The 23,725-nt window shown below is 37.0% G+C and overlaps 1 protein-coding gene across 1 annotated transcript; it reads left to right on the top strand.

Moving 5' to 3' along the window:
• The first annotated feature begins 18,541 nt into the window (after window positions 1-18,541).
• Window positions 18,542-23,454, top strand: LOC122017910 (protein TPX2-like). The gene is made up of 22 exons (XM_042575625.1): window positions 18,542-18,916; window positions 19,187-19,266; window positions 19,386-19,447; window positions 19,544-19,625; window positions 19,718-19,767; window positions 19,865-19,971; window positions 20,064-20,319; window positions 20,397-20,487; window positions 20,580-20,654; window positions 20,753-20,929; window positions 21,017-21,079; window positions 21,147-21,230; window positions 21,311-21,387; window positions 21,486-21,564; window positions 21,650-21,781; window positions 21,869-21,955; window positions 22,050-22,169; window positions 22,268-22,434; window positions 22,522-22,630; window positions 22,798-22,857; window positions 22,943-23,037; window positions 23,141-23,454. Exons 1-22 carry the CDS (start codon window positions 18,763-18,765, stop codon window positions 23,226-23,228), a joined length of 2,295 nt encoding a protein of 764 aa, XP_042431559.1. The 5' UTR covers window positions 18,542-18,762; the 3' UTR covers window positions 23,229-23,454.
• Window positions 23,455-23,725: the final 271 nt, after the last annotated feature.

Below are 23,725 nucleotides of genomic sequence, written 5' to 3'. Positions count from 1 at the left end.
TTTGACCCTAGGATTTCACCTGATATTCTTGACCCGTCAAGACTTTGCCCAGTCCTACGGACCAGGACTTCATTGTCTAGTCGCAAACTAGGACTTCCCCTGGCAAGTGTCCACTAAAACTTCTTTATATAGCCCCAACTAGGACTTTCACCTTGCCTAAGATCACTTAGGACTTTCCTATACACTCAGTTAGACTTGTTAGATCACAATACAGCTTAACTTTGAATCTTTGTCAAATATCAAAACACAAGTTTAAATAACTAGTGCTTCCAATACCTCCCCCCCCCCCTTTATTTCTAGTAAGCTAGTTCAAAGTTAACTAAAAATATTCAAAATAATAAAGTAAGATATATAGAACAAATAATAAGTAAAGCTTTAAGTAACATTTTGTTGGTTGCTACTCGGAAAACCTATAGGTTCCACTGTACAAAAATTTTGTACAAAGGTCTGAACCTTTTCCTAGCTACCATGTGTTCTTTTAAATTAAATTTTGGATCGCCTGCGGAACTTAACACGTTTGATCCAAAACTTAATCTATTTGTTCTTTTAGGTTTTGACTTGGATCTCCTGCGGAACTTAACACGTTCGACCCAAGTCTCCTTAAGTTATTAATTCCATTAAATATTAATTTCCATAAAAGGTTCCCAGTACTGACGTGGCGAGGCACATGGCCTTCTTGTATATGGGAGCAACCACCACCGACTAGACAAAACCTTTAATAGAAAGCTAATATTTAATTTCCTAAAATAACTTTAGGTTAACCAAAGAGAACAATCAAATCACAAGAAAAAGAAAGAAACAAAAGAACACAACTTCGAAAAAAAACATATTCGAAATTCTAGAACGTAAGCCTCTTGTATTTGGTATTATTTCCATAAATAACTAGCATGATGCGGAAATAAAATTTACTAGTTATACCTTGTAGAAAAACCTCTTGATCTTCTACCGTATTCCTCTTCTAACCTCGGACGTTGTGTGGGCAACGATCTTCCGAGATGAGAAACCACCAAGCACCTTCTTCTTCTCCTAGCTAGGTTCAGCCAATCACAAAGAAGCTTCACCAAGGACGAAGAACAAAACACCAACCAAACTCCAAGGGATACAAGCTTTCTCTCCTTCTTCTTCTTCTTCTCCAAGTAGTATCCGGCCACCACAAGAACTCCAAGCAAGAGATAAGTTTCGGCCACCACAAAAGAGGAAGAAAGGTAGAGGATGGCCGGCCACCACACCAAGGAAAAGAGGGAGGAAAAATAATAGAGGTTCTCCCATGAAGGCACCCTCACCTCTTCTTTTATATTCCTTGGCCTAGGCAAATTAGGAAATTTAATTACAAAATTTCCTTAATTCTTTTGCCATGTAAAGAAAAATTATTTTAATTAAAACAATTTTCTTCTTTTAAACACAATGGCCGGCCACTTTTAAAAAACAAAACAAGGAGAGTTTTAATTAATTAAAACTTCCTAATTTGTCTCCAGAAATTTTATAAAAAATTTCTCCAATAATTTTTATCCCTTTTATGATTGGTTTATAAAAAGAAATTTCTATAATTTTAATTTTTCAACATGTGAATAATTTATAAAGAAGAGAAATAAAATATCCTTTCTAATCTACAAATAAGGAAAGAAATTTAATCTCTTTCTTTAATCTTTTGTAGAGACTTATAAAAGAGATATTTTAATTTTTAATCTCTTCAATAAATTATATCTTTCACATAAGAAAATTTTAAAATTAAAATTCTTTTTAAATTAAATAGGGCCGGCCACCTAAGCTTGGGTTCAAGCTAGGGCCGGCCACCCATGAACCAATGGTTTGGCCGGCCCTAGCTTGATCCTCAAGCTAGCTTGGCCGGCCCCTATAACATGGGTATGAAGGTGGGTATAGGTGGGTATAGTACTCTATAAATAAGAGGCTACGATAGGGACCGAGAGGAGGAATTGGTTTTGGTCTCCCGATAAAATTAAGCATCCCGTGTTCGCCCCGAACACACAACTTAATTTTATCAATAATAATTCATTCCACTAGAGAACTATTATTGAACTACCGCACCAATCCCAAATTACATTTTTGGGCTCCTTCTTATTATGAGCGTGTTAGTCTCCCTGTGTTTAAGATATCGAATGTCCACTAATTAAGTGAGTTACTGACAACTCATTTAATTAATATCTAAGTCCAAGAGTAGTACCACTCATCCTTATTATCATGTCGGACTAAGTCCACCTGCAGGGTTTAACATGACAATCTTTATGAGCTCCTCTTGAGGACATTATCAACCTAGTATCTCTAGGACACGGTTTCCTTCTATAATCAACAACACACTATAAGTGATATCATTTCCCAACTTATCGGGCTTATTGATTTATCGAACTAAATCTCACCCATTGATAAATTAAAGAAATAAATATCAAATATATGTGCTTGTTATTATATTAGGATTAAGAGTACACACTTCCATAATAACCGAGGTCTTTGTTTCTTTATAAAGCCAGTATAAAAGAAACGACCTCAAATGGTCCTACTCAATACACTCTAAGTGTACTAGTGTAATTATATAGTTAAGATAAACTAATACCTAATTACACTACGACCTTCCAATGGTTTGTTCCTTTCCATTATGGTCGTGAGTTACTGTTTATAATTTATAAGGTACTGATAACATGATCCTCTGTGTGTGACACCACACACCATGTTATCTACAATATAAATTAATTGAACAATTACATTTATCATAAATGTAGATATTTGACCAATGTGATTCTTATTTCTAGATAAATGTTTATACCAAAAGCTAGACTTTTAGTATACACTCTAACACATTTTTCAAGGCAGAATATAAATTAAGTAAATGTAAATGTTACTCACTCTCTCTTAAATGTTACTTCTTCTCAATTAAAACTTTAATTTTTTTTTTACTTTACTTTTAAGTAACATTTTTTTTTACTTCTATGGATTGGATTTTATCTCTTTCATGTTGAAAAGTGAGTCCCGAAGTTACTCAAAAGCAGTAAATTCTTTTGATGGACTTCACTGGAGAGAGATAATTGTATATGGGATAGAATCTATTTTGCAAAATCATACTTAAAAACTTATGGATTTTCCTCCCTGAAGTAAGCTACTATATTGCAAGTGTATTTTCAAGAATAAAGTGAAGTCAGATGACACAATTGATAAGTATAAGACCAAATTGGTAATCAAAGGATACCGACAATAAGAAGACCTTGATTAGTTTGATATGTATTCTCTGGTGTCAATAATAACTTCCATTAGAGTATTGTTGGTTATAGTCGCTCTATGGAATCTCAAAATACATTAGATAAATATAAAGACAGTATTTATAAATGGAAATTTAGAAAAGGAAATCTATATGGACCAACCTGAGGGATTTTCTGTACCAGGATATAAAAACAAGGTTTGTAGATTAGTGAAATCATTATATGACAACAAGCACTAAAACAGTGACATGAGAAATTTAATAATATCATGAAGGAGTGTGGATTCAAGATTAATGAGTGTGATAAATATATTTACATGAAAGTTACAGAGAATGATTACGTCATTTTGTACCTATATGTAGATAACATACTTATCATTGGTAGCAATGATAAGATAATCAAATCTACTATTGAACTCAAGATTTGACATGAAAGACATGAGTCTAGCTGATATGATTCTAGGAATCAAATTCTTAGAATAATTGAAGGACTTGTTCTTAGTCAGTCTCATTATATGGACAAGATTCTTAAGAAATTTACCAAGGGTGACACTGCGTTGGCACGAACGCCGATAGATATAAGTCAATATTGTTGGACCCCGTGGTAGTTTTGATGTGATCAACCAAGTTAGTTAGGTCCTGCTGTGTTTGATCCTTGTGTCTGAGTGTGCAGGAGCTTAGGAGCACAGGAAGTCGAGCGGAAGACGCAACTAGCGAGAAGGACGGCACGGGAAGAGAGCCGACGGGCTCGGTGCCTCCGAAGGACGAGAGAGCTGCGGAAGAGTACTCCGGTGGGCGTGAAGAGCGTGCGCGACATTCGAGAGACGTTAAGCCGGGACGGAAGGCTGCTCGAGGAGAAGGCCGGGAATTGGGTTCGGGTGAGCCCTATTCCGGTTGGCCGCAATCACCCAAAAGAATGGAACTTCGGAAGCCAAAGCGAAGAAGAAAAGGAGTCAAAAGAGGCGGGAAATTACTGTAGCAGAAAGTTACTGTAGCAGAAGTTACTGAAGCTTGAAGGTGCCTTCAACAGTCTGTTTTGACCGTTTGCGCTGCGGATAAAGTTTTATCCGCTGACCGAGCTGGAGGCGCCTTAAATCTTGTTGGAGGCGCCTTGGACCCTCGGGATAGACTTTCCAGGAGTTATAAAAAGGCCTCTGGAGCTAGAAATTCAATAACAACTCAAGCAATCAACTGTGTAGTGTTTCCTAGCAATAGTTCCGGGCTTCCAAAGTGTAAAAGGCTTCTCCGCCTTCAGAGAAGGAGAATTTTTCTACTGCGTTTTTTTCTACTGCCCTGGATTAACAACCTTCTTGGTTGTAACCAGGTTAAAATCCTGATCTTCTCTGTATTTCTTTATTTAGTTTTTATTGTTTTATTAATTTATCACTATTACACTAATTGAGTTGAAAGTACGAGGAGGGTAAAGTTTAATTTTTGTTTTTAGCAATTCACCCCCCTCTTGCCGGCCTCCGCTGCACCAACAAGTGGTATCAGAGCCAGACCGCTCAGAAGGACTAACTGCCGACTGACGCATAACGATCAAAACGATGGCCGGAGACAGTGAATACCTACCTGCATTCGAGGGGGAGTTTGCTTCATGGAAGCAAAAGATGGAGGTATACCTTAACTCTGATTTTTCTATTTATTTAATAATGAAATCTAGTTATGAAGCACCAAAGAAAGCAAATGGAGAAGAGCTCGAGAAATACCTCTGGAACGAGAAGCAACGTGACGAGTTTATGGCAAATGCACGGGTTGAATTTCATCTTCTAACCACAATACCAAATGAAGATCTCGACAAAGTCGGAGAGTACAATAGCGCAAAAGAACTTTGGGAAAAGTTCTTAAAACTCCACGAAGAACAAATTGAAGTTGAATCCGACTCCTCGATGGACACTAATCCGACGTCAGAAGAGTCCGAAACTGAGGTAAGTGCCGAGACAGAACCAGTAACCGAACTCCAACTTGACGACCTAGAATGCTCATCACAAATGAGCATCGATGAAGGGGGAGAAACATCAGAAGATGAAAACAACCCAACAGGGGGAGAATCAACCGCCGACAAGGTAAGTCAGGTATGGTCTCCACCTCTTGGCAAATTAATTGTTTCAATTGAAATATTGCCGAAAGGTTTTCGTGAATTACAAATTATTTCGTCGAAAGAATATTTTAAATTAAAAACTGAAAAACTATTAAAGAATATTGAGTTAAAAGATACAATTTGTCAATTAAAAGATTTTGACAAATTAACAATAGAAAATGTACAATTTTTTGCATGCTCAATACTTTTTGCCATAATTCTAAAAAACTATGAATTAAGAACCTATGAGAAGTTAAAATGCAAATTTAAAAAATCATAATATTTAATCTTAGTAGAAATATTAGACTTAGCGCTTTCAGAGAAGAAAATTAAACAGTAAATTTCTTTATAAAGCTTTGTCAAGGAAGTGGTTGTTGCTCCAATAACCAAGAAGGCCTAGTGCCTCGCTACGACCTGGAAGCTGAAATATTGAAATGAAAGGTTTAATTAACTTTCTGAAAAAGCATTTAAAAATTAGAATTAAATAATGCTTTGAAAGTTTAATCAAACATTTTTGAAAATATTGTTTATAAATTCATTTTTAGAAATATTTTTTCCTGGAAAAATTCTAAAGACTTAATTTGCTTTTTGACTTGAAAATTATTTTAGAAAATCCCTAGAATTATTTTTAAATATTCTTCTAGAAAATTCCAAAAGTTCATTTACTTGGAATTTTTTTAAATTCAAAAAAAAAATCTTTTAACTTAGAATTTTTCTTTCAAAAAATTTATTTTGGGTAGAAATATTTTTTTTCTGGAAAGTTCTGTTTGAAAATTTATTTACTTTGAATTTTGTTTTAAAGTTCCCTCTAATTAGGACCCCATTTTTGTTGTGATCAAAGGGGGAGAGAAAAGTACAAGTTTAGGGGGAGTTAAAAAAAAATTAATTAAATTTTCTTTTATTATTAGTGTTGAAATTTTACAAATTGCAAAAATTATGCTTAACTTGTTAGTTTAGTAATTTTTTCTTTAAAATTACTCTTTATGTCTATTTTAACCCTAACTTGAACTTGGGTTGATGCACATCAAAAAGAGGGAGATTGTTGGACCCCGTGGTAGTTTTGATGTGATCAACCAAGTTAGTTAGGTCCTGCTGTGTTTGATCCCTGTGTCTGAGTGTGCAGGAGCTTAGGAGCACAGGAAGTCGAGCGGAAGACGCAGCTAGCGAGAAGGACGGCACGGGAAGGGAGCCGACAGGCTCGGTGCGTCCGAAGGACGAGAGAGCTGCGGAAGAGTACTCCAGTGGGCGTGAAGAGCGTGCGCGGCGTTCGAGGGACGTTAAGCCGGGACGGAAGGCTGCTCGAGGAGAAGGCCGGGAATTGGGTTCGGGTGAGCCATATTCCGGTTGGCCGCAATCATCCAAAAGAACGGAGCTTCGGAAGCCAAAGCGAAGAAGAAAAGGAGTCAAAAGATGCTGGAAATTACTGTAACAAAAAGTTACTGTAGCAGAAGTTACTGAAGCTTGAAGGCGCCCTTGAAGGCGCCTTCAAGCCTGTTCAAGGCGCATTCAATAGTCTGTTTTGACCGTTTGCGCTGCGGATAAAGTTTTATCCGCTGATCGAGCTGGAGGAGCCTTAAACCTTGTTGGAGGCGCCTTGGACCCTCGGGATAGACTTTCCAGGAGCTATAAAAAGGCCCCTAGAGCTAGGAATTCAATAACAACTCAAGCAATCAACTGTGTAGTGTTTCCTAGCAATAGTTCTGGGCTTCCAAAGTGTAAAAGGCTTCTCCGCCTTCAGAGAAGGAGAATTTTTCTACTGCGCTTTTTTCTACTGCCCTGGATTAACAACCTTCTTGGTTGTAACCAGGTTAAAATCCTGATCTTCTCTGTATTTCTTTATTTAGTTTTTATTACTTTATTATCAATATTGCACTAATTGAGTTGAAAGTACGATGAGGGTATAGTTTAATTTTTGTTTTCAGCAATTTACCCCCCTCTTGCCGGCCTCCGCTGCACCAACAAATATCTATTGAAAATTGAGGTGAAAGTAACTCTCAGATAGGTTACTCTTGAGTGATTAGAAGTCTGATGCACATGATGAGTTGCATATGACCAAACTTGGCCTAAGCAGTAAATAAATTGAATAGATACACGAGTAATCCCTGTGTTAAATACTGAAAAGAGATAACAAGAGTACTGAGGTACTTAAGATATACTCATGAATATAAACTGTACTATACGAGATATCCTATTGTGATTGAAGAATACAACGATGTGAGTTGGATATCTGACATAAAAGACTAAGTTTACGAGTGAATATGTATTCACTCTGAGAGATGCACCTATTTCCTGAAAATCTTCTAAGCAAACGGTAATAACCAAATCCACGAGTAGATATATGGTGAAGAGACTGAATGACTACGACAATTGTTAGAAGATATTCCTAGATAGCCGAAACATATGCCGACAATTTGCATACATTGAGATAGTCAATCAACAATTGATCGGGTACAGAGCCATCTGTATAATGGTAAGTCTAGACATATACATTGTAGACATTATACCATTAAACAACTACTCTCAACTGTAGTTATTACTGTTGACTATGTGAAGTCAAAGGATAACCTAGTAGATCCACTAACCAAAAGGTTAAATCGAGAGTTAGTTACAAGCTTATCATGAGAAATTAGTTTAATGTCATTATCAACGATCAGTGCAGAGGGCACCCAACCTATGCTGACTGGAGATCCTAAGAACTAGGTTCAAAGAGACAACCAATTTACATTGACTAGACACACTATGAGTGACTGGACCAGTGTAAGCCGATGGACTTTTAATGATTAAAGAAGAGTAGATGACTACTCTCGAGGGATCATCTATGTGAGAAAGAAGTGGGTCCGCTTAGAAGAGAATTTGAGGTATAATTCTTAGAGCTTCTCACAGATCCAAGCGTGTTCATGACCAAGAAAGAACACACTCATAAGAACTGAGTTGTATTAAGGAGAGTCTTGGGTGAGATATGCCAATGCTTATACAGATGACAGAACAATTCAAGGACATCATGTCTATTATTTGTCAGTAAGTAAACAAATCTTTACAAGGGAAAGTTCAAAGGGTAAAATCTACATGTCATATACTGGACTCAACTGTTGAATACTACCACATAACTTATCTCCATTCACATGGGAGATTGTTGGATATATGTGAATGGAGAAGAGATGGAAGAGGAAAGAAGCTCCACTGTGAATGAGACTTTAATCCCATATTGGGAGTTTCTGTTGGAACCCCAAGGTTATTTTTGGTGTGATCAACCAAGTTAGGTTAGGTCATGTTATGTTTTGATTCCTGTGTCTAAATGTGCAGGAGTTTAGGAGTACAGGAAGTCGAGCAGAAGACACAACTAGCGAGAAGGACAACACGGGAGAGAGTCGACGGGCTCGGTGTGTCTGAGGGGTGAGGTGCTGTGGAAGAGTATAACGGTGGACGAGAAGGACAGGCGCGATAGTCCGAAGGACGAGAAGTCGGGGAGGAAGGCTTCTCAAGGAGAAGGCCGAAAATTGGGTTCAGGTGAGCCCTATGTCGTTGGCCGAAATCACCCAGGAGATCGTAGCAGCAAAGGAGTGAAATGGGGCTGTAAGTGCTGCTGGAGGTGCCTTCAAAAGCTGTTTAAGGCACCTCCGCGCCTTCTGTGGAAGGTGTCTTCCATGGCTGGAAGGCGCCTTCGATGAATAGTGCAAAGGCGCCTTCGACCAGACAATTTTGGCCGTTACGGAAAAGATAAAATTTTATCCTTTGGCCTCGCTGGAGACGCCTTCCAACCCTATGGAAAACACCTTCAGCCTGCGGATAAGTTTTTCCAGGGTCTATGACCCCTAGACCTAGGAAAGATGTAACAACTTCAGTATTCAGTTTCCTAATCATTTCTGAGCTTTCACTGTGTGTAAAAGACTTCTCTGTCTTCAGCGAAGGAGATTTTTAGTGAGCTTTCACTATGTGTAAAAGGCTTCTCTACCTTCAGCGAAAGAGATTCTTAGTGAACTTTCATCTGCCTTGGATTAACAATCATCTAAGTTGTAACCAAGTAAATAATGGTCTTTTACTTATTTCTTTTAAGTTATTAATTCTGTTTTAATTGCTTTATTAATCTGAGTTGAAAGTCGAGAAAGGTGCTTGTTTTAGTGTTTCAAGCAACTCAACATTCTCCAGCCGGCCTACCCGAACCAACAAGTGGTATCAGAGCCTAATAGCTTTAGGAGGACTAACAGCCGAACGAAGCACACGAGATAGCTAGATCAAGCATCCACCCACCGAAGTTCGAGGGGGATTTCGCCAACTGGAAAAAGAAGATGGAGGTATTTTTCAAAACTGATTTCGATTTGTTTTTAATAATGGAATTTGATTTTGTAGCACCCAAAGGCAAAGGAAAATACCATTGGATCAAAAAGGAACTGTTGGATCGAAAGTTCTAGAGGGGGGGTGAATAGCGCTCGTGACTAATTCGTTCGATTTAAAACTAATGGAGTAACACAGCGGAAATAATAAAAGAACAATCACACACAAGAAGACCAAGATTTACTTGGTTCGGAGCCTAGGGCGACTCCTACACCAAGGCCCACGATCGAAGATCGCTTTTGGTGGACAATTACTATCAATCTGTAAATCGTTTACAATTTAAGAGTACAAGTGCTTAATAAGGAAATATAGTACCGACAATACAAAAGAATTGAATGATGGAGTCGTTGCTTGTTGGAGTAGCAGCGCGTAGTTGAAGTGTTCGGAGCAGCGTACGAGAGCACAAGTTCTTCTGTTTGAGTTCTGTTTCGGCTGCTTCCCGAAGCTCCTTTTTATAGGCTCTGTGAAGCTGATCCAGATCCCTAAGTCTCAGGATCAGGCTTGACCCAAGGTGGATCGATCGATCGATCCCCGGTTCGGTCGACCGATCAGGCGATCTCCTCTTCATCTGATCCGCCCGATCCGCTCACTCCGCTTCGATCTGGTCAACTTCTATCCCTGGTTCGGTCAACCGATCTCGTCGTTTGGTCGACCGATCCGCTTCTCTAACCCGATCAACCTAGCCTGATCCAGTCGTCGCTGATCCTTGGTTTGGTCGACCGATCCTCTGGTCGAGCCTGGTCTAATCTTTGAAAATCTGATCTGCTGGCTTGGGGGTTCGATCGACCGATCCCAAGGTTCGATCGACCGATCCCGGTCAGTTCTACCCCTACACAAAACTATTAATTTCCTGCAAAACAGAGTTAGAGCAAAACAGATATATATAAGAAGCTTAAGTTTCGCAGTCTTCGAACTGTCCGGTTCTGACTTCGGCTTTTCCACCGGAAACCCTAGGTCGAACCGACGCCTACTGTTCCCTCTTTCGAGGAACGCGTCCTCACCTACTCCCCTTAGGAGAGATTACCTGATGCTAGTCCGGTCCTCCAGACCGACTGGACTTTCTGCCTAGGGTTACCACCCCCTAGGGGTTTTTCCACCTAGGGTTACCACCCCTTAGGACCTAAGGTTACCGCCCCTTAGGGTTTTCCTTCACCTAGGGTTACAACCCCCTAAGACCTAAGGTTGCCACCCCTTAGGGTTTTCCTCCACCTAGGGTTACCACTCCCTAGGACCTAGGGTTACCACCCTCTAGGGTTTTCACCTTGCCTAACCGCAGCTAGGACTTTTGCCTAAGAACACTTAAGTCTTTCCTGCAATCTCAATCAGACACATGAGATAACAAATAAGCTTAACTTTGACTCCTTTGTCATTATCAAAACTTGGGTTCGATCGTTAGATGCTTCTCGCACCAATAATCTCCTCCTTTTTGATTATGACAATCGAAATTCAAAGTTAAACAAAAAATGCAATAAAGATAAGCATAAATAAGCACAGGCATAAATAAAGCATAAGCACGTACAAAACTCCCCCTTCATGGAAGCTCCCCCTTAAAAAAATTTCTTTTTAATTTTCTTTGAATTTCTTCCTACTCTCCCCCTTTGTCATATATCAAAATAACCAAGAGAGTGAAGAAAATATAGACCTTAACTTTCAAAGATAATTTTTATCTTAGTTTTCAAAGAGAAAATTAACTTTAAAGGTAACTTAGCTAATTTTGAGACTAGAGGAATATGAAAACTTAGTTAGATTTTAAAAGCTTTTTGAAAGATACTTAGTTTAATTTGAAAAGTTTTTTGACAAAATACTTAATTAAATTTGAAAAGCTTTTGAAAGATGCTTAGTGTTTTCAATAAAAACTTAGCATTTGAAAATAATTACTTTGAGAAACACTTAGTTAAATAAAAAAAAATGCTTCGAAAAAAAAATACCTAACTAAACTTAAGCTAAATTTGAAATGTTTTTCTTGATAAAAGTTTTAGTTTAAGTACTTAACTTAAAAGGATATACATAAGAGCTTAGCTTAAGTACTTAGCTTTGAAAACATTTAGCCTTTTAGAAAAGTTTTAATTTTAAAGCCAGGTTACAGATAATTAAATTTAAAACCAGGTCAAAGATAGTCTATATTTTTGAAGACAAGTCAAAAATAATTTTTAATTTAAGTCAAAAAAAATTTATTTTAAAGATAAGTCAAAAATAATTTTTTTTAAAAGATTGACTTGGGAAAAACAATTTTCACTCCTCCTAAATTAATGCCTATACTCCAAGAATGTATTTAAAAGTAATTATTTTCCTAATTTTTTATCTCACCCGTTCTAGGTTATCAAGCATGTTCAACTTATGAGTGTGAGATAGAGTTAACTTCATATAAGTTAGAATTCCAAATAAGTAAATATTTAACATTTTGAAGATTTAAAAATTAATTGAGTTGAAATTATAATTTGAAAATTGATTAAGATTAGGGAAACCAAATATGATTTTAAAATAGATTTAAGTAAGATTTTGAGATTTATTAAGTGTGAAAGTATTAAGTGCGATCATGATTTTAAAATTAATTAAAATATTAAGTGTTATCATGATTTTCAAATTAATTAAAATATTAAGTGCAATCATGATTTTGAAAGTAAATTAATATATTAAGTGGGTTCATGATTTTGAATAATTTTTAAAAATAATTTTTAAATAATTTTTAAAAATGATTTTTAAATAATTTTTAAAATGAATTTTTAAAATGAATTTTTAAAATGAATTTTAAATAATTTTTGAAATTATTTTTAAATAATTTTTCAAATGAATTTTTAAATGATTTTTCAAATGAATTTTAAAATAATTTTTCAAATGATTTTTTGAATATTTTTTCAAATGAATTTTAAATAAATTTTCAAAATAATTTTTAAATAACTTTTCAAATGAATTTTTAAATAATTTTTTAAATGAATTTTTCAAATGAATTTTAAATAATTTTTAAATAATTTTTCAAATGAATTTTGAATAATTTTTCAAATGAATTTTAAATAATTTTTGAAATGATTTTTGAATAATTTTTCAAATGATTTTTGAATAATTTTTCAAATGAATTTTTAAATAATTTTCAAAGGCATTTTTAAAATAAATTTTAGAAGGATTTTTAAATAAGTTTTTAAAAGATTTTTAAATAGAATTTTTTAAATAAGTTTTTAAAATAAGTTTTTAATAGAATTTTTAAATAAGTTTTTAAAATATTTTAAATTATTAATTTGATTTTGAATTATTAATTTAATTTTAATTTTGATCCTTAGTCATCTCACATTATCTAAATTTTAAATCAGAAAATCTTATAATTTTGTGAGATGAATTGAGTTCAGTTATAGGATTTAGTTTAACTTTGTGTGAGATTCATGCTTAGTTTTGGGCTCAACAAATAGACATTCTCTGAATAAACTTCTAGGCTATGGGAAGTCACTTGGGCATCATTAAAGTAACCATGCCTTCAAGGTTTTCCAAATAGTCCTATCCACTGAACTTAATACAAAATCTTGGTCTAACTGGTTATGATCTATAAATGGTACCTTCGGTTAGTTCCACTTAGCCAAATGTACCATGTCGAAGTCATATCTTCCTATACATGCATAGACTAAACTTTCCTAACGTACTATCATCTAAAATTTCACCAATACCATAGATCAAGTTAAACTTGTTTCCTTTCTAATTAGTTCTAATTATCCTGCCGGGTAAGTTAGTTTTGGATGTGCCAACTATTCTAGAGTCTCCCCCTACATTATTGATATTCAAATTAAGTTTAGTAAATAAAAGGTACTTGATTATAGCTTGGTTTGTAGTGTTTAAGTTTTACTTTAGACTTATAACCTCATAACCCAAGTCTAGATTTTGTTGATTAGTTAAATTATTAATAATCTTTTCTAACGTATCTATTTTATCTTTTAAGATATTATTTTGTTTCTCTAATTTTCTCAACGTTAATTTCTTATGTTTATTAAATAATTTTAAGTTATTCTTATTTAGATTTGAATTAACTCTATTTATTGTATTGTTAGCAAGCATGCCCAATTTTGAAGAAGAATCTATACTAGAGCAAGCAGGATTATTTAGAGTACCAACATGTGTTGAAAAGATTGGATTTTCATATAATGTAAATTTATTTACCTTGATTTTTCTCCCTGGATTATTGGGACTTCTTTCTGGGCATTGTCTTTTGCAGTGACCCACTCGTTTGCACTTAGAGCATTCAATGTGCTTCTTCCCTTCCCTGATCTTTTTCTCCTTCTCCTCCAATTGTGCCGACCGAATCTTAGGAGTATGGCACTCGTTTCTATAGTGTCCTCTCTCCCTACACTTAAAACAAGTTATGTGAAATTTAAAATTTGAATTTATAATTTTACCTTTAGGATCCATGATAGGATTCTCCCCTTTGACTGTTGCCATTTCAAATTCTGACTCAGATTCAGGTATCTCGTCTTTGGCCATCAGTTCTATGAAATCGGTATGCTCTGATTCTTCTGAGTCTGGTTCGGAGGTTGACTTTGGGGATTCAAATTTAGATTTGGACTCAGGTTCTATTTGATCTTCTGGCTTTGAAGGGATCTCATAGAGCTTGAGCAATTTCTCCCAAAGCTCTTTAGCATTGTTGAACTTTCCAACTCGATCAAGATCTGAATTTGTTAGTCTGCATAGGATAATACAAGTTGCTTTTGCATTTGCCTCGAATGTCCTTATTGTTTGTGCATCCCACTTGTCACACGTGATGGGTACACCTTCTTCAGTGGGGAGAATAAATCCAATATGGACTATGGTCTATATTTCTGCTTCGGCCTTCAGTTGGTGCTCCACCTGGTCTTTCCAGTATCTGAAATTCTCGTTGGACACAAGTGGTAGGCATGTGGAGCTGTACCCATCTTCGTAGGCCATTAAGAAGGAATCTCACAAAATAAACAATAATACTTGTTCCAAGACTTGGTCTTGGATTAGTAGTGCGGGAAAAAGATAGAAATAGGAATTCACGAATTTCGAGAAAAAATAATAAAATATTATATCAAATTTTGTTAAATGCGATATTTTATCAATACTAATGAGCGGTGAAGAGATGAGAATGAATTTTTTGAAAATAATTTTGGAGGGAAAAACAAAAGGCGTAAGGTTTTATTTTTACCCTAAACGAACGAGAAAGCGACGAAAAAAGTGCTCGAACGGTAGTTGTACCAATTTAGAGCAACCCCGCTCTGATACCAATTGTTGGATCGAAAGCGCTAGAGGGGGGGTGAATAGTGCTCGTGGCTAATTCGTTCGATTTAAAACTAACGGAGTAACACAGCGGAAATAATAAAAGAACAATCACACACAAGAAGACCAAGATTTACTTGGTTTGGAGCCTAGGGTGACTCCTACTCCAAGGCCCGCGATTGAAGATCGCTTTCGGTGAGCAATCACTATCAATCCGTAAATCGTTTACAATTTAAGAGTACAAGTGCTTAATAAGGAAATATAGTACCGACAATACAAAAGAATTGAATGACGGAGTCGTCGATTGTCGAAGTAGCAGCGCGTAGTTGAAGTATTCGGAGCAGCGTACGAGAGCACAAGTTCTTCTGTTCGAGTTTTGTTTCGGCTGCTTCCCGAGGCTCCTTTTTATAGGCTCTGTGAAGCTGATCCAGATCCCCAAGTCTCAGGATCAGGCTTGACCCGAGGTGGATCGGTCGATCGATCCCCGGTCCGGTCGACCGATTAGGCGATCTCCTCTTCATCTGATCCGCCCGATCCGCTCGCTCCGCTTCGATCTGGTCAACTTCTATCCCTGGTTCGGTCGACCGATCCCGCCGTTCGGTCGACCGATCCACTTCTCTAACCCGATCAACCTGGCCTGATCCAGTCGTCGCTGATCCTTGGTTCGGTCGACCGATCCCAAGGTTCGGTCGACCGATCCTCTGGTCGCGCCTGGTCCAATCTTTGAAAATCTGATCTACTGGCTTGGGGGTTCGGTCAACCAATCCCAAGGTTCGGTCGACCGATCCCGATCAGTTCTCCCCCTACACAAAACTGTTAGTTTCCTACAAAACAGAGTTAGAGTAAAACAGATTATATATAAGAAGCTTAAGTTTGACAGTCTTCGAACTGTCCGGTTCTGACTTCGAATTTCCCATCGGAAACCCTAGGTCGAACTGACGCTTACTGTTCTCTCTTCCGGGGAACGCGTCCTCACCTACTCCCCTCAGGAGAGATTACCTGATGTCAGTCCGGTCCTCCAGACCGATTGGACTTTCTACCTAGGGTTACCACCCCCTAGGACCTAGGGTTACCACCCCCTAGGGTTTTTCTCCACCTAGGGTTACCACCCCTTAGGACCTAAGGTTACCTTACCACCCCTTAGGATTTTCTTTCACCTAGGGTTACCACCCCCTAGGACCTAAGGTTGCCGCCCCTTAGGGTTTTCCTCCACCTAGGGTTACCACCCCCTAGGGTTTTCACCTTGCCTAACCGCAGCTAGGACTTTTGCCTAAGAACACTTAGGTCTTTCTTGCAATCTCAATCAGACACATGAGATAACAAATAAGCTTAACTTTGACTCCTTTGCCATTATCAAAACTTGGGTTTGATTGTTGGATGCTTCCCGCACCAACAGGAACAGGTTGATTTCGTGGCAAACGACAAAGCAGTGTTCCATCTACTAAGTGTTCTACCGCCACAAGAAGTCAACCGGATCGGAGCTTACGAGTCTGTGAAGGAGCTCTCGGAGAAATTTCTGGAACTACACGAAGGAACCTCGGAGGCAAAACTCGTGAGATGGGATCTGCTCAAAAACCAGATCAACAACATCAAACTGAAACAAGGTGAAACCGTTGCACATCTTCATTCAAGGATCAAGGATCTCATCACTGAACTCACGAATCTCAGAGAAAAGACAAATAATCGAGATTCGCTAAAGTACGCGCTTAACGCATTCCCTAGAAATATCGAATGAGCATCATTAGTAGATGCTTATTACATATCTAAGGATTTAGATCAACTACTTTAGAAGAATTATTTTCTACTTTTGAAGTCCATGAAATGAGACGCGCAGATTCAAAGAAGTAGCCAAAGCACAACATTGCCTTTAAGACAACGATGAATGTACAAGATTCAGAATCCTCTCTTGACGACAACGAAATGGTAATGATCATAAGATAATTTAAAAAATTATTTAAATCTATAAAATCTAACTATCTGCAGGGTAAAAAAAAGAACAGTCAGATGCTACCACTGCAATGAAGAAGGGCATGTAAAAGATAACTGCTCTAAATTGAAGAACAAGGACAAAGGCAAGGACAAGAAGCACGTACAAACAAACAAATATAAGACCCTTAAGTCGACGAGCTTAGCTCGAGCTTAGGGATAACGAACCAAGCCCAAGGTTATTGTTTGACTTGACTTGGTTCAATTATACCCCTACTATTTAATAACTTATTAAACTAGATAAATAAACTTAAATACATATGCGTCCATTCAAAAATATATATATATACACTGTGAGTTGTGAATGGTGAATGAAAATCACGAGATCCACAAATAAAATTTATAAAATGTTTTTCTCAATAAATTTTTTATTAATATGAAACTATATTTTCAAAATTAACTAATAAATTTATAAGATTAAACTCCTCAATCAACAATATAAAATTAAAAATATATACATTTCAAACCATCAAAATAAATTTGAAGCTCATATAAAATAAACTAATTTAAATTTGAATAATCATTTCACCCACTTTATCTCATAATTTATATTATTTACTTTATCAAATTTCAATAATACAAAATTTAACTCAACTTAATTCATTTGCATTCCCACGTAGATTGATTTTAGCAAGATTTTATTGTCCGAATTATTTCTATCTATTTCTATTAAATTACTCAAGATTTTAACAAAGATAAATAAAAGACAGCTAAGCCAACATGGCACAATAAAGACATTCACTCCTCACTCGTGAACTCATTCAAGAACAATTTATTAGTCTCATTCATTCATTCATTCATTCATGGAGTTAGAAATAAATAGAACCAATTATGAGTACGGATAATAGGACCAGAATGAGTAAACCTTGCTTGCCTTTCCTCCCAAGTCTTGTTTACTCCATAGCGCAGATGAGTAAGAAAAAAAAATTCTATGGTAGAAATTATCCTAGAAGAAAAAGAGTCTTGACATAACAATAAAATTGTCACTTTATGATCAAAAAATTACGAGTTCGAATCCTAGAAATAATTTCTTGTAAAAAAATAAGATAAAATTACGTATAATGGATCTTTTCTCGAGACCCAGCATAACGGAAGCTTCGTGCACCGAGCTATTTTCTTTATAGAAATTATCCTAGAAAATTAGAGAAAGGGTAAAAAATTCATCCTTGATATATTTATCTTTCTTGGTATGTTTATTTATTTTGATAGAGGAAGATGGATATATACGATGTAAGTTATAAATAAAAAGGATATATGTATCATTTTTGAATATATAATTTAATTTTATCAGTAAAAAAAATACATGTGTCATTTTTATTGATATATGATTGAAGTGATTAATTTTAACTCTAAAATTATCTATTAGATAATTTGATGAATTATGTTTCTCTTTTTTCAAAAAATTTTAATGACGTAAAAGCTGAAAATTTTTCTGCGCAAAATTTTTTGCTTAATTTTACTTTCTACGCTTCTAAGTAAATCGACCCTAACTCCCCTCCCCTCCCCTCCCCTCCCCCATCTCCTAGAAGTAAACAGAGCGTAATCCTTGACCCTGTCCTCCGAGAAACGTGCATGGCACGTGGAAGAGGATAACGTTACATAGGCGACCTAAAAGCCACGTAATAAACCCGCTTCCCCAATTAGCCGTTACAGGAGGCCCCACAGCCGCCTTTTAAAATTTTCCTGACCGTTGCGTTCCCTTCCGTTTATTTCACGCCATTTTCTTCCTGCGACTACCAAAACTAAATCAACGCCGACACAGCGAGCGAGCGAGAGAGAGAGAGAGAAGGCGATAAAAACCCTGAAGACCTCGCCAAGCATCTCGGAACCAATCAATCGAAGGATTCGACCCGAAAGATTGCTGCTTTTCACCGATCCGATCCGATAGCCTTTCGATCGCCCTCGGCGGAGTCGAAAGATCTGCGATTTTTTGGGAGGTCCGATGACGGCCAGCGGCGGAGTTGAGGTCCTGCAGGTCGACGAGGTTTACGAGTACAGGGCTCCCAGATTCTTCGATTTCAGCAACGAGGAGAGCGAGGAGGACGTCCGAAGGGCGGAGCTTTGGTTCGAGACTTCCCTCAGCTACGATCCGTCTCGTACGTATCTTTGTGCCCTAGTTAACCTCTTTTCTGATTTGTGAATGGATTCGTTTGGATTTCGCTTGTGCTTATTAAAGACTTGATGGTGAAGATTTAGGGTTTCGTTTTAGATTCATAGACTTGAGTTGATTTTGTTGAAGCTATACAGCTTATTTCTTGATTTTGATACCGAAGTCATGATCCTTCTCTACATGATGAGGTTTTCCCTATTAATTTTTTGGCATTTGCTCGAAGATTAGGACTTACTATGTTTCTTGGTTTACATAGCTTTCGTGCCCAGAATTAGAGAAAGCAGATCTATTCAACTTGACAGCCTCTGTGACTTCGGAAACATAGATGAAATCAAGGTGTTATTTTATTCTAAACAAACCTATTTATTCATGTCAATGGAAAAAAAATATCCTCCTATTTTGGCTAATTTATCCTCCTCCTTTTTCCCCTTTTTTTTTTCCTCTTCAAATTGTAGGTGGAAGTAAAAAATGGAGTTTGGCAGTCTGATTCAAACCGTGAAGATGAGAAAACAACACGGTTGGAAAATTATGATTGTAGATCTCTTTCCTCTGCTGACTCATGAATATTAAGTTCCTAATTAAGTCTTTTTTCTTCTCATACTCGTGTTTTCAGAACGCACATGCAGGAGATCAATCAATACGCTATGGCTGAAGAAGGACAAGTAACAGTGGATAAGAAGGATATAATTATGTCGGTAAGTTGAAAGGTTCTAGTCTGAAGAAAACGATCAATATGCTATAATTATATTTTTAGTGACCTAAGTTCTTTATATTTTTGTATGTCCAGGAGGTAACCAAGCCTTGTGTGAGTGTCATTGTTCTGCCAAAGGAGATTAGGTTTACATTTGGCATCCTTTACCCCCCTTCTTTTTCTCATTACCTTACTTGAAAACTAAACTTATAGGTTCTATCTATCTATTTTTTGTAATTGTAGCTCATCCAGTGACAATTCTTCATCCTTAGCAATAGCTGGTTCTTTGAACGGGAAGGACCAGTGTTTTGAATTCCCTGTAGTGGTTTCAGGTGGTGCTCCAGATGCAGGCATGTTCAACTAACTTTGATGAAAAGCTTGTAGTCTGATCGACTTATACCTCCTTTTGATTTAGTCACAATGCTTGAATTTTTATTAACAGCATCAGCAGCTTGCACTGTCAAAGCACAGAGGACTACTAAAATGATGCTAGCACCCAAAATGAAGGAGAGCCATGTAACCGTAGAACCATGCACTCCAAAATCACACAGAATGGCAAGGAAAGGAGTAGCAGCACTAAGCAGTTCAAAGAATTTAACTGCTACGAGAACTGTTTCAATTCAAAAACCCTCTGTTTTAAAGGAGAAAAGCAAGTTGTCCTCTTCCCAACCTTCAAAAAATGCTAAGAATGTGACCAAGTAAGGATTTCGATTTTGCAGATATTCTATCATGAATTACCATGACATGTTTTTATCTATAACTTGTGTCCTGGTAGTGTTGCTGCAAAGAATGTAACGTCTATTGGAATTGCACAAGAAAATCAAGCTATTAAAAGGCAAAAGCTGGATGATGGAAGATCCAAACAGGTTAATACTTTTGAAATCTTTTTTCTAATAACCTTTTTTTTACTTGGAACAATATAATTATTAATATTTCATTTTGATATGGTCATAAATAGATACACAATTTGAAAAATAGAGTTCTACTCCATAAGTCGAGATTGGGGTTAGCTAGTGCTCCTGATGTGCAGCAGGTACATGATAATATGGTCGACTTTATTCTTCTGATAATTAGATGAGTGTTGAAACCATCCAGTAAGACCTTCATTTGCTCATGCATCATCATCTTTAGGATGATGCAGCTTCAGTCAAACAAAGACGGCCTGCACTTACTTTGACAAGGCCAAAGGATCCTGAACTGGAAACCGCCCGTAGAGTTCGGGCAGTGAGAATAAAGAGCTCAGTGGAGCTTGAAGAAGAGATGCTAGCAAAAATGCCCAAATTTAGAGCACGCCCTTTAAACAAGAAGGTTTGGTGTTTTTCTTTCTCAAGAACCTTGATTCTGTGAGGCTTGAATACTGTCCTAATGAGTTTTTTTTTTTTTCCAATTTTGCAGCTTTTTGAAGCACCTGCATTTCCTTTGTTTTCCAAAAGTTCTCCTCAAACACCTGTTTTCCAGGTAGTATTTGCTTGATTTTTCTTAAGGCCAAGAAATTTATCTTATTGTTTATTTTACTACTGTCTAGGAATTCCATTTCAAGACAATGGAAAGAGCAAATCAGCATGCCGATACTTCATCAATAGCCTCATCGCTAGATAGTTCTGTTCAGGTAATCTATATTTTTTACATAAATAATGGATTATGATATCCCGTAATGTTGTTTTCTAATAACTTAAGACCATCTAACAGAATCAGATCAAACCCCTCAAACTCACTGAACCAAAAGTCCCTCATCTTGAAACGGCACTCCGAGCTAGACCTCCAAAGTATGCCAATCTTCATGGATACTATATTAATTCAAGGTTTTCACTCAGTTGCAATGGATGCATATTTCAACATGCACTTCCTTTTTACATTGTCGCAGGATAAAAAGTTCTGAGGAACTAGAAAGGGAGGAACTAGAAAAGATGCCAAAGTTCAAGGCTTGGCCGCTAAACAAAAAGGTGTCTAATTTTTTTCATAGTTGTTTTTAGACTTCCTTTAACTCAAATTCGAATTCTCACCAATGTTTTCCAAACCCCTACTCAGATTCTTGAGAGCAAGGGGGATATTGGTTTATTTTGCAACACAAAGCCGCAGATTACTGTTCCCGATGAGTTCCATTTTGCAACAGATGATAGGTTGGGTCCATCTGCTGCCGTTGATGAACTCTTTGATAAGGTAGCATTGCAATCTTCTCTTTTTGTTGATTAAACTGGGAGTAAGCATGAGATGTTTACACGCATTTGTGACATGACCCCTCTTCAGCTTTCACTGCATCCTGAATCTTCTAACCATGAGAAGAAAGAAGTTCCCAAATTGACAATACCGAATCCTTTTCATCTTCATACAGAGGTGTGATGGATTATCTTACTTTCTTCTTTCCTTATTCCTTTGCTGTGTGAATGATAATCCTACTTGACTTCGTGTATCTCCTGATCCTCTTCAGGAGAGAGGACTCCAAAAAGAAAAACAATTTGCGAAGCAACTTTTACAGAAGGAGCTTGAAGAGGAAATAGCCAGGATTCCTAAGGGATTACCTTATCCTTATACCACAGATTTTCCAGTGGTAAGAAGAAGCAGTGGCATCATTCTTAAATGACTCCCACGTACTACCTTTGTGTTTCCATTTTCTTCACACGATTATAAATTTCCCCATACTTTCAGTTGCCTCCCAAACCTAAGCCTAAGCAGTGCACAAAGCCTGAAGGTTTTCAATTGGAAAGCCTTGTTAGGCATGAAGACGAGCTGCAGAGAAGGATGGAAGAGAAAGAAAGGGCAGAAAGAGAGGAGGCAGAGAGAAGAATTTTTAGAGCGCGACCAATTTTGAAAGAGTAAAAAAAACATCCTCTTTTTCCATCTAAGTTCGCCTCTTTTCTCCCCTAAAACTGTCACTAAACAATTGTGTTTATTTGGCACAGTGATCCTTTGCCACTTCCAGAAAGGGAAAGAAGGCCTCTTACTGAGGTCCAAGAATTTGCCTTGCATGTGGATCACAGAGCTGTCCAGAGATCAGAGTTCGATAAAGTGGTTAGTAAATGTTTTACAAAAAACTAATCATTATTTTTCTCTTCCTATGACTACTAGAAACATATCTAGAATACCAATAGCTACTGTTTTTTATTTACTTTGTGTATCATCTACTACATTTGTCATTGTTTCATTAAAACAATAGTATTTGTTCATGTCATGTCCAGATCAAGGAGAAAGAGTTGACCTATAAGAGATTTAGAGAGGAGCAGGAGTTCGCCAAGATTGTAAGTAGTGTCAGGAGCGTTTTTTGAGATGTTGGGTTGTTGATTCCACTTATAATTTTGTGTTGTATATATCAAATGACACTAGATGGAGGAAGAGAAGGTAGTAAAGCAGATGAGAAGGACAATGGTGCCTCATGCCAGACCACTACCAAGTTTCGAAAACCCATTCATCCCCCAAAAGTGAGCAGCTCCAAGCAAATCAAACAAGTTTCTTTCAAATCACTAATAAACAAAACTTGTATTTCTTTTTTATAATTCCTAACCAGATTTGCTCTATGTGCAGATCTACAAAGGAAGCAACAAAGCCAAAGTCTCCAGATTTGAGGGTGAACCAGAGAATAGAGAGGTGGCAGGCATTCCACATGAGATGATGATTTTGTTGTTTAAATGAAGTTTGTTCAAGACTTGCTTGAACTAGACTAGTTTACGGATGCGCTCGCTAATCGGAAGGGATAGAAGAAATTCAATCTGAAGAGGGCCTTTGTTAGCGTGGACTGTACATATATGATGTTGTTCTTCTAATTCACTATTGATTGGTTGGCACTAGTAGTTTGTGAATTTGAATATCTGACAATTGATTCCACCTTGTTTATTTATCATGCTTCTAGTTTCAACTTGACATACAAGTGCAAAAGTAGGGTTTGAAATTTAATTTTGTTTTGATGTTAAGGTTCTTGGTCGATAAGGGATATATGTTGATGTTGTTGATGGCATTCCGAAGCTGTGTTGATGTGTGGAAACTTCACGGACGATCTTGATTGCATCACTGAAGCCTCTGGCAAGAACACTAGCTTTGAGAGATCCATGGCAAAATGGTTCGATCTAAATCTATTGTAGCAAACAGTGATTACATTTATCTCAGGTGTCT

Source organism: Zingiber officinale, chromosome 8B (assembly GCF_018446385.1).
Source record: "Zingiber officinale cultivar Zhangliang chromosome 8B, Zo_v1.1, whole genome shotgun sequence".
NCBI classification, from domain to species: domain Eukaryota; kingdom Viridiplantae; phylum Streptophyta; class Magnoliopsida; order Zingiberales; family Zingiberaceae; genus Zingiber; species Zingiber officinale.
The sequence above is the reverse complement of the archived record's forward strand: the minus strand, read 5'-3'. Positions and strand labels throughout refer to the sequence as shown.